The 15,250-nt window shown below is 45.3% G+C and overlaps 1 protein-coding gene across 1 annotated transcript; it reads right to left on the bottom strand.

Moving 5' to 3' along the window:
* Window positions 1-10,008: 10,008 nt before the first annotated feature.
* Window positions 10,009-10,765, bottom strand: EV422DRAFT_567517 (uncharacterized protein; the record flags this gene model as incomplete). The annotated part of the gene is made up of 2 exons (XM_053072544.1): window positions 10,009-10,077; window positions 10,148-10,765. 2 exons carry the CDS (start codon window positions 10,763-10,765, stop codon window positions 10,009-10,011), a joined length of 687 nt encoding a protein of 228 aa, XP_052925315.1.
* Window positions 10,766-15,250: the final 4,485 nt, after the last annotated feature.

Here is a 15,250-nt window from a genome sequence, read left to right as displayed (position 1 = left end):
CGATGACCAGGTTTGAATTGTCGACAGGATTGGCAAGTTCCAACGTATTTGATGACGTTGGAGCGTACGGTCGGCCAGTAATAGTCCATAAGAATTCTCGCGAGAGTGTTCTTAACCCCGAGATGTCCTCCGGTGGCGAGTTCGTCATGGACTTTCCGCAAAATCTTCGGGCGAATGTCTTCAGGAATGTATAGACCTCCTTGGTTTCGTACTAATCCATTTTCGAACGTATAACGGAGTTCTTTCGAAGTTTTCTTGTGTTGAGGTTTTCGAGAAATTTCATCGAGATAATCCGAATATGGATCTTTGCATAGCGCTTTTTTCCATTCTTCTTCTGAGCAGGTAGGTGAGTTTTGTAGATTGTCTGTCGTAGCGTTGGAGGAAGGTTCGTTGACAAGCATGTTGCCGATCTGCGTATGCATGTCGAGGCGTCGTTGACAATCTACACACCGAGGCGCATAGATTGGATTGCGGGAGAGCATGTCGGCGATATGATTCCATCGTCCAGGTAAATACTGGATGTCAAAATCATACTCTTGTAGCTTCTCCACCCAATTGGCTTGTCTTCTGCTCAAATGGGGTTGTGTTTGGATGAATTCGAGTCCCTTGTGATCGCTAAAACATCGGAAGTAACGACCAATGAGATATGGTCGGTTGGCGACCAACATCTTAACAAGAGCTAAAAGCTCCTGTTTGTGCGTAGGATATCGAGTTTCTGCGTCTTTCATCTTTCTAGAAAAGAAGACCACAGGCCGGAGCCGAGGTAACTTCTTCCATTGTCCGACGAGAGTAGGCAGATTCGTAGGGATCGTTTCATCGCCAGGAGGTTGTCCAATCCAGCCAGCAATAGCGTAGCCTGATGAGTCGGTATAGACGTAAATCGGCTTGGTTTCGTCGACGGTTGCTAGCGTAGGCGCATTGATCAACACTTCTTTCAACTTTTGAAATGCCTTTTGCTGCTCAGGACCCCATCGAAATTTGACTTTCGAAGATTGAATACTCGATAGGGGCAGAGCGATGTCCGAATAACCTTGTACAAAGTCGAGGAAGTAATTTGTGAACCCGAGAAAGCTTTGAACTCCTTTTGTTGACTTTGAAGTAGCCCAATCCTTGATAGCTTGGATTTTCGAGGGCGCGATGCGAACACCATGTCTTCCGACAATATGTCCACACCATTCAAGTTCTTCTGTAGCCCATACGCACTTTGAAGGCTTGATGAAAAGGGCGTGTTCTTCAAGTTTCTTCAGGATACGATCGACGTGTTCCCGATGTTCGGCTAAGGTCTTCGAGAAAATGAAAATGTCGTCCAGGTAGGTAGCGAGGAATTCATCGTAATCTTTATGGAAGATCTTATTCATAAGACGTTGAAATGCAGCAGGTGCGTTGGTAAGCCCGAATGGCATGACCAAATACTCGAAATGTCCGAAGCGAGTTCGTATTGCCGTTTTTTCTCGATCTTGTTTTTGTATAAGAAAACGATGGTATGCTTCTCGAATATCGATAAGCGTAAACCATTTACAACCTTGAATCCGATCCCTCATCTCACGAATTTTGGGTAAAGGAGTGCGATCTTTTTTGGTGACGGCGTTGAGACCTCGGTAGTCCCAACAGATGCGTAATCCGCCATCTTTCTTTTTCGCAAAGACGACACTAGCTCCCCAGGGACTTGAGGAGTGCTGTATCCATCCTTTTTCGAGCATCGAGGTGATTTGTTTCTTGAGTTCAGCGAGTTCTTCTTTGTTCATGTGCCGAAGAGGTTGCCAAACAGGTTCAGCACCTTCAGTGAGTTCGATCTTGAAATTATCTTCTCCGCAATCAGGGGGTAGACCTTCCGGTTCCTTGAAGAGAGTATTGACGTATTTATTTAGGATATCCTTGAGATGTCCTGGATTTCCTTTAAGCTCTTGAGGAGCGTGCGGTATTTTGTTAAGAGCGAGACAACAGACCGTGTCTTTTTCAAACTTGTTCCGTCGCCAAGCCTTATTGAATCGCTTGGAAGTCATTTCTATGACTTGAGGATTGCGAAGAGCATTGGCTTGAGCGAATCGAGATACATAATGAGGTGCGGCTTGTAGAGGACGAGTATCCACAGGTTTAATGATCTGAACAGGTCGAACGGGTCTTTTATCATAGACCGGATCTCGTTGTACATCGAAGTAAGGGTTGTTGTGTTTCGGGATATATTCGACATCTTCCCAGTTTCTTGGAGTTCTTTCGCATCTGATGGTGACAGACTGCGGTGCGTTTGGTATAGGGCCGTAATTGGTCCAGCGAAGGATAGGTAAGGTACTCATCGAGAATTGTTCAGCGTAATTAAAGAAACGCCAGAAAGGCATTCCAATAATAGCGTCGTAAGCCAGATTACTGACTAGCCAGGGAAGTTGTCCAACTAAGAAAAGCGACTGAGATTCAAGATCCCATAGATCTAACTTTTCCGAAACGACCGTGTCGAGAATCATGTATGATTCTTTGTCGGCCAGCCATATCTGCTTCGGTTCGATACGTTTCTTGGGGAATTTGTGCTTTTCAACGAATGTCTTGTCAAGGAATAACCCAGTTGCGCCGCTATCGAAAAGAACACGAGCAAACTTGTTTCCGATGCGACAATGAGAGACCCAGAGTCCAGCAGACAGTGGTTCGAAGGCAGGTTTATCGGTAGGAGCATATGTTGTAGGCCGAGCAGAGCTACCGAGGGGCTCTATCGACCTTGGAAAAAACTCGAAGATTGATTTGTAGTAGTATTTGTAGTATTCGCAGAATTGACTGCGTCATCGAGAATTTCCGTAATGCGTGACCCAGCATCAACCTGATTGGCTGAACCTTGTTGTTGATTAGGTTGGCGACTGCGCTGCGGAGTTTGAGCGCCACGACCGCGCTGTCAAAAACCGCCGCGTCGGTTCTGGGTTTGCGAGCCTTGCTGTCGATTTTGGGGATTTGACCAGCATTCAACTCTCCAATGTCCCATTTTGTTACAAAGGGAACAAGGAGTCGTTGGACGTTGACAAGGAACGTGAGTAGTTTGCCATTGTCCACGCCGACGAAAGGGCTGTTGACGTTGGTAGGGAACTTGACCTGTAGTGAGAGGGCTCACTCCAGGGGAGTAGTATGGCGTTCCGAGGGCATTGAGCCCAAAGGTCATATCATCTAATCTTGCTCGAATTCCGTAATTCGAGGATTGGTGTAAGGGGCAATCGTCCGCCACGACCACCGCCACGACTACCTCGACCACGGCTGGCTCCATAGCCGCCACGAGCACTCGATGCCGAGGCAATTGGACGAGGCGTAGTGGCTTGGTTGCCGTCAGTGAACCCGTGAGCCACATGAGCACGACGAGCTGCAGTGATGGCTTGATCGAGAGTGATAGGAGTGTTGATATTGGTAGTGCCCGAGACTTTGAAGTTCGTAACGGCTTCAGCAAGATAATGACCGATTACCGTATTCTTGAGAAGACCGGCCTTGAATTATCGAATCTGATCGATGAGGGGAATGGTGCCTTGAGTGTTATCGAGACAATGAGCGGCTTCGAGCTCATTATTGGTGCCTTGAAACTTTTTGATATATTTTTCAAGAGAGTCACCGAGCTTGAGACCGGAGAGCTTGAGCTCAATAGTATTACGCAAGTTGCGAGGATAGAAGTGAGCAACAAGAGCCGTTCGAAAGCTGACGAACTTGCGGGAGCGCGGGAGGCGTAAGTCGGATTGTACCACTCGAGAGCAGTACCCTTGAGGTAGGTAGTGAGCGTAGGGGCGTACTCTGCCATAGTAAAGGGTATGGCATTGGCAGCTCCAGCACCGTCTGTTTCAGCCGCTACAGCCGGGACAGTGAGAGACTCGAGAAAGTTGTGGTGGAACGTAACGAATTCTTCGATCGTTTTGGCAGCTTTGGCGCCATCGTATTCGACGAGCTTGTTCTTGCGAGCGTCCATAAGAAGTCTGAAGCGTTCGGCTCGTTGGGTGTCTTGCGTAACAGCACGCTCCCGAGTAGCGAGAGCAGCTGCGACAGCCCCAACGATAGCTTGAGTCTGTGCGTCCATTCTTGCTTGTGCACGAGTGTAAGGGCAACGTCCGGTAGAAGGGCGACGTTGACGAGGAATGTCTTGGTGATGCTAGCGGTAGGTGGTGCTACCATGTAACGTCAGAGGAAACGTAGACAATATTGGGCCCTTCTGAGAGGGCTGAGAGCAGTGTATTGTAGTGAAGAAAGAAGTAAGAAGCTCTTCGCAGCGGCCGCTCGACTGACAGCTTTATATATGGGCTGCCAGTGGGGCTTGCGTGGCTTCAATGAGGCTTGGCGCCTTATGTAATGTATCACCGAGAGCTCGGGTGGCGAGCCCGGGTCTCGGATCAAGTAGAAGTAAAGAGATATAATATGAAATACAAGTGAAGATGAGATATCCCCGACAACGCTCCCGAGTAGCGAAAGCAGCTGCGACAGCCGCAACGATAGCTTGAGTTTGTTGGTCCATTCTTGCTTGTGAACGAGTGTAAGGGCGACGTCCGGTAGAGGGGCAACGTTGACGAGTAATGTCTTGGTGATGCTAGCGGTAGGTGGTGCTACCATGTAACGTCAGAGGAAACGTAGACAATATTGGGCCCTTCTGAGAGGGCTGAGAGCAGTGTATTGTAGTGAAGAAAAAAGTAAGAAGCTCTTTGCAGCGGCCGCTCGACTGACAGCTTTATATATGGGCTGCCAGTGGGGCTTGCGTGGCTTCAGTGAGGCTTGACGCCTTATGTAATGTATCACCGAGAGCTCGGGTGGCCAGCCCGGGTCTCGGATCAAGTAGAAGTAAAGAGATATAATATGAAATACAAGTGAAGATGAGATATCCCCGACACTGCTCGACGATGATGCGGATCGAAGACTGAGAGAAATTGAAGTTCTGCTGCCGCTCAGTCGGCAATACGAGGCCTTTGTACGGGACCAACATGTATGGCTTCAGCGCGTAGCCCGAGTCTCCAACAAGGAAGAAGTCTGAAGGGAGAAGCGTGCCGGCACAAAGGCCTAGCCTAAGTCTGGAGTTTGCCAACACATGGCTGTCGTGCACGCTCCCAGGCCATCCAATGCGAATCTATGGGGAGGCAAGGAAGGGGAATGTCACTAAAGTCAGTACTGTCTCCATCCCCGTTGGATCAGTGCATAGCATAAACCAATGGTTTATGCTATGCACTGATCCACTATACTATTACACTGTGCATTAACCGTACCGGGCTCTACTTTACACTGTGCATTAACCGTAGCGGCTGCTGAAAGTGTTATGCATTAACCGTATTCCTGATGTAGGGTGTAATGTATTAACCATGTATCCTACACCTCTGGTATTATGCATTAACCGTACCAACCTATGAGCCATTAACCAGGAGTCGGGTAAGACCGTGTTCTTCAGTTCCCACGACGCGCTGTCAAATTCTGTTACTTTCCCTTCACAATCTAAGCCACCGGGACATTCGGATGTCCCAAGAACCATGCGTTATATGAGTACGATGTGTACAATGAGTATCAATTTGACACCTCCCATACCCATCCCTCACCGACTCTCACCATTTGTCTATCTCATACAAAAAGGTCCTTTCCGCCATGATTTCAACCACTTTCTCAAAACTACCCTATCTGTCGCGCGAAGTACGATGAGGTATATGAATATGATGAGCATCAATTTGACACCTCCAATACCCAGGCCTCCCCGATGTACAAATGCCCAAACTATCACAAAAAGGTCGCTTTCGCCATTATTTCAGCCACTTTCTCAAAACTACTCTATCTGTTGGGCGAGTACAATGAGTTATGTGAGTACGATGAGTATCAATTTGACACCTCCAATACCCAGCCCTCCCCGACGCACAAATGCTTCAGAATCATAAATCGGCCCTTTTCACCGTGATTTCTCAAATCCGTATGTTCAGAAGCGTGAGTATAATGAGTACGATGAGTAGAATGAGTATCACTTTGACATCTCCTGCTTCCTGATCCCGCACGAAAAAATGCGATATTTTGAAATGTCATTTTTGTCGTAAATTTCGGTTTTTTCGACCCAAATTTGCAACTTTTTCCCCAGATTTCGCCGTTTTCTCCCTTTATTTTCTCACTTTCCTTTCATATTCTCATTTCCATTTTTAAAAACTTACCCTCAATTTCATTCCGTTGCCATCCATATTGGTCCGCCTCCATCCCCATCTACATATCCTCTTCTCCTCGCGTTTCTACCTCACTCCATACATCACTTTTTAACCGTTGCCTAACTTTGTGCTCCACCGATTCAACCACTTTCACTACAGTCCCTTTTCTCACCACTTTCCCCGTTCCCTCCATGTCTCAAGCCAATCCCGTCACTTTTCCAATTTTTACCCTCCATCTTTTATCGAAATGCCATCTGTAGTATTGTAGTTCTTTTTTTCAGAACAACTATATTATAAACAGGCACCCTTAAAAAAAAACTCTCTCCGTCGCAAACTCTTTTCTTACCCCCCCCCTATTATACAGAGGTTTCTACCCATTTTCACCACTACAATGCTACAAATCCGCCATATACTACCTTTACACTTTTCACTTTCTCCGTGCCCGTCACATTTACACCCTGTCATTTTGATACTCATCATACTCATTTTACTCTCCTTACTCTCCTTACTCATCCGCTTCTAAGTTCCGCATCCTTTCTGCGTGTCGCAACCAATTAAGGATTTGAATACTATACATCAGACATTAGCAATGCCGAACGTTTTTGAAATCAATTCGCATATCAAGTGTATCGAGGGAATTTTTGTCATTCGTTTTCGCGTAGCAGACCTCGATAGTCTTGAACGAATATGTCGGTCTATGTTAAACAAACCCGGTTACATGGCATATATCAAAGTAAATGACGAGAATCGGGGAATTTTTAAGCAGATCTATACCATTTTTAATAAGAAGAATAATCGTCTCCGTAAAGATTTCATTTTTCAGAGCGGGTATCTAGGGATCACAGACGATAAGGGACAACTGAGAATGCTATGTGGAACAGACAAAGACCATCGAGCGTGCGTTCTTGATATTGATACTTAGTAGCATTGCGTCCAAAAGTTGAGATATGAATTAGATAATGTTATAGATGTTGGTATGACAATCCTTGCGCTTAACTGCGTATTCGTCGAAGAAAACAGCAACGGCACTTGAAAACTGAATGGGTAGCGAGTCTGATAATTGTTTATATCACAGTAGTACGAGACTGCTCTAGAGGCGACTACGGTAGAGGATTGATCCAATATTTGAACAGTTATTGTTACCCGAGTGTTATTCGAATTCATATACCCCATAAAACTTGCATGACAAACGACCGCGGACATACCAGGTTTCCATCCAATGGGTCCGAAGCCCCCCGTATAACCGTTTCCATTGGTCAACAACGTATCTACAACACCGTCTTTGATACAAACAGCAGATTGAATGATTTGTGAAGCATAGATGTTCGTACTGCACGTCAAATCTGATTTAACTAATGCGGTTGTATTGCATGTTAAGGTATTTACTGTTGCTGCACCTGCTGTAAATGTGCCGGTTACGTCCAGAGTATTAGCGGAAGCGCTAATAAGGGTCGCTTTTGGAACGGCTTGATTATACTGAATTTGTCGTATAGCAACTCCTCCGGTTGTAGTTTGATTGGCAAAAGCCCATGAGATACCCCAAACAGTATAGGCAGTTGTGTTGGCGAAATTAAATGAATTACCATCTGTGGTCCAACTTGAACTAGGTATATTCGAAAACGTTGCGATTGTTACCATAGCAGACTCGGTTGTTCCAGCAATGACAGAGAATGTTGTTGGCATCAACACACCGTCACTCAGATATGCTGCAAGTTTGATTGAACTCATAGCAATGGCCGACGGGAGTCTCAATAATGAGTAATGAACACTTTGCGTTGTTCCATCGAGTCCTAGGTTTGCTGTCGAAGTGCTCGCGGTTGCCCACCGCAGTCTGGAAGCAATGGAGGCGTTTGAGTAAGCGTACCAAGGGTGTCCAGTGTACCCGTCTGAACCGTTTCCATTTGCATACGTGTATTCGCTGGAGGCTGTAACTGTATAGCCGTTCCATGAGGAACCTGTTGCTGGCGTTGTCGGATACGGAATGAGAGTCGTCACCGAATTTAATGCCGGACTTTTCAAATCGCCTGATATGTTGAGATTTCCTCCAACATATACGTTTTTTGCTACAGAAGCGCCTCCATTCACTACAAGGGCGCCTGATGTGTTAGAGGTTGCATCAGCAGTGTTCGAGACCGAGACAGTCCCACTGTTGTTCAGATTTCCCCCAACATATACATTTTTCGCCACAGAAGTCCCTCCAGAAACTTGGAAAGAACCGGTTCCTACTCCTGTAGAATCCGTTGTGGTAAAGACCGCGACGTTACCACTGCTTGTGGAGACTTTAAACCAAGTGGTATTTTCGGCCGAATTCCACACGGAAAAATCTCCTACAGTTCTCAAGTCGTCCCATACTCTGACATAAGGATTGGAAGACTGATTTGGGTCTATGGAGAGAGGACCTTGTGAACCTGTAGCAGAAATTGTTGCTAAATTCCCGGTGAAAGTCATGTTTCCTGTAACTGTCAAACTGCCGATAGAACCATTAGGAATAGAAACTTTACCTGTTCCGTCCACTGTAAGACCTTGTGGTGCATTCCATAATCCCAAACCCAACGTATTGGTTGCAAGACCCGCTCCAACATAGTTGAAATATACCCTGGCCATGTTATTTGTAGCCGCTCCTACTCCAATCTGTAAAGTCGTGAAACTCCCCGCTGCCAAGTTCGGTGTCCCAAGATGGCTGCTAACAATAGGTCCGGTTGAGGCAATATTGGAGTAGATTGTGCCATTAACAGTCAAATCTTTACCAAGATTGACATTTCCTGCAATACCCGCTCCACCTCTCACCTGAAGGGAACCTGATGTTGTCGTAGTAGAATCTATAGTGGAAAGAATCTGTACACTGGGGAGGTTAGAGTTGATTATGAAATTGGCATTCGAACCGGAATAGAGAAAAAAGTTCCCAGCATTTGGAGCGCTTGTACCGGTTCCACCATACCCGAATGCCCCAACTATCGTTCCTGTGTTGTTAAGGAAACCGATAGTAGAAAACCCCGATGCCGAAAGACTCTGGATCTTGAGAACATCAGTTGTAGTGGAGTTTAGTTGCAGTGTATGACTTGCAGTGGCCGATGAACCAGCAAATAGAGATTTTGCAATTCCAACGCCACCCGATACTTGCAAAGCACCGGTTGTTGTGGAAGATGAATCTACTGGAGATTCGGCGATAACTGCTCCATCCCCGCGTACACTCAAACCATATGATTGATTGGCTATCTGCAGTTTGATATAATTGTTTGCAGAGCCAGCACCTGTCAAGACGAAACTCATCTGTCCACAGTTCATGGATGTGGTGCTCTGTCCAAGGCTTATCCAGTTGGAGAATCCAGCAGCCATATTGGGTAGAAGAAACGTGGCAGCGTTTGTATAGCCCGTACCCGCCATAGTTGAGGTGAGAACCCCCCAATGGATACGCTTTTCCCTATACCAACTCCTCCGGCAACTTGGAATGCACCGGTTGTTATGGAAGTAGAATCCGTGGTAGTATTTACAACAACGATCCCAGAGGCAAGAACATCCATTATAGATGTTCCCGGTGAGTTCCCTATTCGCAAATTCGATGGTGTGTTGTTGTATACTGCTCGAATACACATATCTCCTATGGACGAATTACTTGAATAGTACCCGGCCGTACTTGAGTTTCCACAAATAGTGCTTCCGGTATTACCAGTTGCATTGGATGTGTTGAACCATTGGATTGTTTGGTTAGTCCCAGTCATGTATAGGTTGGCACCTCCTACCGTCAGCGATTTTGAGATGCCAACTCCTCCAGCAACTTGGAAGGCACCGGCATTTGTGGCGTTAGAGTCAATAGTAGAAGTAACTACAGTCGATGCAGCGTTATTTATATTCAGAGTCTGCCCTGTTGTCGTATTCAGGTTCGCTGTTGTTCCTCCTAGGAATACGGTGCCGCCAACCACCACACTTTTCCCCACACCAACTCCTCCAACAACTTGGAGCGCACCTGATGTGGTCGAGGTAGAATCAGTCGTTCCGGCAATTTGAACATTGGATAAGTTCGCATTTCCACCAACATTCAAAGATGATAGAGTTCCAACGCTTGTAATTTGAGGCTGAGCAGGATTTACGCTAAAGGCGTTTCCACTACGTGTCAATCCTGTTCCAGCACTAAGAAGCGTATCAACATAAGTCTTATTTGTGAGATGTGTCCCCAATGTCGGGACAGTTGATACAACTACATTTCCTGACACCGTGACATCTCCAGCAAAGTTCGCATTTCCATTAACGTTCAATGATGATAAAGTTCCAACCGATGTTATCTGAGGTTGAGCCACATTGACAGAGAAATTGTTTCCTGTACGTGTTAAACCGGTTCCTGCACTTAGAAGCGTATCAACATAAGTCTTATTTGTAAGATGTGTATCTGCTGTTGGGGCTGTCGAGATGATGGCGTTCCCTGATATGGTCACGTCGCCTGTAACACTCAACCCTTGCAGAGTTCCAACTTTGGTGATAACAGCCGACTGGTCCGTGTTGACTGAAATGGCCGTGCCTGACTTTGACAATCCTGCGCCAACTGTTGATGTCTGAGCATCGACGTAGGCTTTCGTGCTTACTTGGGCGTCAACGTTCGCAAGAGGCAATATACCAGTCACATCTGTTGTAAGCGTGATGGTGTTCTTTAACGCCATTGACCCGAGCCCTAATGCTGTTCTAGATGCTGATGGAGTTGTTGAGACAAAATTGGTTCCATCTCCTACAAGGAAATTATTAACAGTTGGGGTAGATGAGGAAATAACAGTCAATTTAGGATTAAGAGGTTGAGCATTTCCGGATGTTGTAGAAATCATCCATCCACATATGATTTTGTTGCTGGGTTTGATGCGACGGTGGGAGCAGGAATCGTTACCGCTCCAGTAAATGTAGATGCACCACTAACTGAGAGGGAAGTAAGGGTTCCGACCGATGTGATTTGTGTCTGTACAGAATTGACACTTAAAGTTTGAGAATTTTTAGTCAAACCGGTTCCAGCAAGCACAATGTTAGGATCGATACTGGAAGCGGGAAGGACCCCACTTACATCACTTGCAAGATTGATAACGGATTTAGCCGCCAAACTGCCAAGAGTAGGCTTGTTTGTAAGTGAAGCCGAAGTGTAATCGAGGACATTAAGTGCTGCAAGCGAACCAAGCGTAGGTTTGTTCACCAACGCCGAACTAGTGTAGTCTAAAGTATCGAGCAAACTCAAATTCTTCAATGAGAGATTTGCACGAACATCCGCAGGACTGTATTGAATGAAGTTCCCACCTGATGCGATAAGCATGTACGTGTTTGTTGGCGCAATGTTCCCAAAATTTGTAAGACGCGCATTCAAAGGTTGATAAGTTGTTGAAGCAACACTGGATAACAGATAATTGTTCAGACTCGGACTGCTTATGGAGCCGGCGGTCAAAGCGCCTGTTACGTTAAGAGATGTGAGTGTCCCAAGGGTAGTGATATTTCCGGTATTGACGGAAACGGTATTAGATGTATCTCTGGAAAGGATAGATCCAGTAAATGTTAATTTCTTCTCGTAGATGGTGAGATCTGGAGCACCCGTTATTCTCGAAAACGGAATGGTATCTGTTTTTGCGACTTTACCATCGATAGCAGTTTGAAGAAGACTTGTATTCTGACTGATCAAATTTGAATACGTTGGCTGTATTATTGTAGAGTCGTATTGACGTAGCATATCCAAGTTTACAGCCTGCTGTGGGACCTCTCCTGCGATACCAAGATATGAACATGGAGGTGGAGTGTCAAAAAGTAATCTCGTAACATCACACGATGCATCATCCGTTTTTGGAAGCGTTGCAATGATAACTTGTGAGCCGTTTGGATCTGGAACCGGGTTTCCCTTTGAATCCACTACATTGTTGCCATTTGCGTCTTTCTGATTCTTTCTCTCTCGACCGCTTGCAGCGATGAAACCACCAAGGATTCCGGCTGCTGCAGCAGGTCCTCCAAGAAGACCCCCGACGCTACCGATAGCAGATGTGGCAAATGGAGCGCCAGCCGCAGGGCCAATGAGACCAATTGCGCCTCCAAGTATTGTAGATAGCGGACCAGTGACTGAAATAATTTGATTCGTTCCACTGGCAGTTAAAGGATCAGATTCGCCAGATGGTTCCGAATCCTCATTTTTCTCTTCCGGATCATCATCTTCTTTCCGGTTCTTGTAGGGCTGAATTGAAGAGATATTGAAACCAGTTTCCTCGGAGCCAACAACGAGGATTCCGGAGCCCCCTGTTATAACCAAAGGCTGCTTAGACACGTTGAATTCCTTATCCGCTCCAGTAACAATGATAGGTAAAGCGCCGGTAATTACCGTTGGTGTTTCCGGCTCAGGTTGATATGTGCAACTGATGCTCGACCCTGAAATGGATATGTTGTTTCCGGCGGTGTAGGCCCCAGAAATAGTGTTTCCCGTAACTGACACTCCATTAGATCCAGTATAGGCACCTCTTATTGAATTGCCTGTCACCGTAACAGTCGAATCACCAGCCTGTAAATCCAACTGCAAATCATTTTCTATGCGTTTAACTCCGTTACTTGCTGTGAGTTTCTCACCGAATGTATTGTTACCATCGAATGTGATTGCTCCTGAGACATATGGAGCGAGTTTGACTTGGTTGGAGTTTTCCAATTTCAATCCGCCATTTCCAGGTTGAAAAGTCAGTCCTATCGCAATTTTATCGTTTACAATGCGAACACCTTTATTGTCTACAAGTGCAGCGGGATTAACAGACAGATTTTGATTACTGTCTACTGCTAAACTTGCGTCCGTTCTCACGTCAACAATACGCCTTCCGTTACTCACGCCAGAGATGTCTATACCAGAACCCGCTTGGTACAATTGCTCTACGTACCCGGATGTCACTACTTCATTATTCGAAGGGTCGAAGTTGCTTGTAACGTATACATGCGGAACACGTAATTCGTTCAGCGTTTCATTATACGTAAAACTACTGTCTCCATTGAATCCGCTTAAAGCAGAGTAGAATGGAACCTGTCCCATACCTTTCGAGCGGATAGCCAATTTGTTCCCAGTCTGTTGAAAGTCATCAGATGTCTTTAAACGCACAACGGTTGTATCAACATCAGTTTCTGATCCCAAAAAGTCCGCTAGAGAATCGAAACCGGTCTCTAGAAGGTCATCGAGTGCTAAAGATCCTGCCTTATCGTTGCTAATCGCCCCCCGTCCAACAATCACTGTATCAATATCCGTCTCAAGTTTGCTTTCATCGCTGAGTTTCAAACCTTTTCCATAATCAAGATGAATTACCTTGTCTGCATCTTTCGAAAGCGGAACTTCTACTCGAACAGCCTCGTCAACAATCGCTTCAACATTTTCTTGAACAACTGACAACTGACCGTTTTCAACTGTCAATGTGGAGTCAATATCGAGAGATATTCCTTGTACGTTACGCGTCAAAGGACTGATCAAAGATTCTTTCACAACTGCTAACTTACCATTATTCGCCTCCAATGAATTCTCATCAAAGTCCAACTTTATTCCTTTATCGTCTCTTGATAAAGGTTCTTGCAGATTTTCAACAACCGTTTCCGGAAAATTTACAGTTAAACCTTCATCGCCTACTGAAAGGGTCTGATCGTGGAACAAATTGAGACCGCTTTCATTGACTCCGAGAGGCAGGTTTGTTGAAAGGGAAACAGTTCGGCTTCCGTCATCCCTTTGGAGGGGAAATTCCATATTGTCAGGGATTACTTCAACAGATGCAATTCCGTTGGTTTTGTGAATAATCGCATCTTCGCTGTCAACAAGGTCGTTCAACAAAATTGGTCCATTTTCGTTCGATATCTTTGGAAAGCCTGCTCAATGAAAATTATCGATTGATACGTTCTCTCCATTAGCACGAAGACTATTGGTCACTAAAGGAGAAACGAGATTGGTTCGTTCAAGCACTCTGATTCCACTTGATGTTCGGGAATTTAGACCGCTCATTTACTAATTGCTAAAGAAAAATTATCCGATTGGAGTTTGCTGTAAATGTTCTAAGAATTGATCACCGCCTTTATGGAAATCTTCAACTCTCTTTATTCCCAGATCTGCAAACTGTTGCCCTTTTCGCGCAGTTTCCTTGATTTTATCGTGGAAGACATCATTCTCTTGAATCCCTTTGTTTACATGGCCTGCTATCGCATATCCCTTTCGAGTAACGGAAACCGCTTTGTCTAGAAAATTCCTCGCCTTTCCGATATTTTGTGGCAGTTCGTTAAAAAATGTGCGCGCTTTTCCTCTCGCTTTTTGAAAGAATCCCATTGAATATTCTTTTTCTTAACATGTACTAAAGAATATATATTCCATTCTATGTTGGTTCTTGACAACAAGTTTGCTCGATTGCCAAACAATACTTTTCCCTCCCCTCCAGTGTTGAATATCCATTCAAATCAGTTCGGTTACATACAGGGAAAGCCTGAAGAGACCTTTGACCGTTTATTCAAAACTCCCTTCTACGTTCCAGGCAAAGGGAAAATATCGGATGCATTCTCTATAAAACAGACTGTAGATCAACCACTCAAACTCCGTGAAGGAGAGTACCAGTCTCAGATTGCAAAACAGGCTGTGGAAGCGCTCCATGCTATCGATAAGGAACGTGCAAGACAAGCATACTTTGATGAACTGGATAAAGACAATCTTTTCCCTCGACAGGGTCGAACGGTTTCTTTGACGAAAACCACAGCGTCGAAAGGCGATACAATCTATCATCAGCCGAGTTATATTCGCGCGCAACAGAATCAATTCATTGGAGATGCATCATCCAATGTGCAACGAACCGGTGATAATCACCTTCCGGAAAAAGCAAACATGAGTGAAGCAAATACGATACTTGGTAACAACAAGGTGGTAACAAAAATGAACGACCGTGAAACAATGACGGACGAAATTGGTAGAATCGGTTCTGCTGAAAAGATAAGCATGTCAAATAGCCGCACACAGACAGATATTCCTCTCCATCGGGTTCGAGATCTTAGAACAGTTGAAACGCAGAGTACAACACCGGATCTAGACAGCGATACGTTAGATCTTATATTCTCGTCTGGAGGAAAATTTCAACATTTTATGGATGGAGTAACAAACGCGAATCAAACCTTGCAAACACAACTCCGATCCC

The sequence above is a fragment of the Fimicolochytrium jonesii genome, assembly GCF_025526975.1.
Source record: "Fimicolochytrium jonesii strain JEL569 chromosome Unknown EV422scaffold_12, whole genome shotgun sequence".
Classification (NCBI taxonomy): domain Eukaryota; kingdom Fungi; phylum Chytridiomycota; class Chytridiomycetes; order Spizellomycetales; family Powellomycetaceae; genus Fimicolochytrium; species Fimicolochytrium jonesii.
This window is presented reverse-complemented; position numbering and strand designations above follow the sequence as displayed.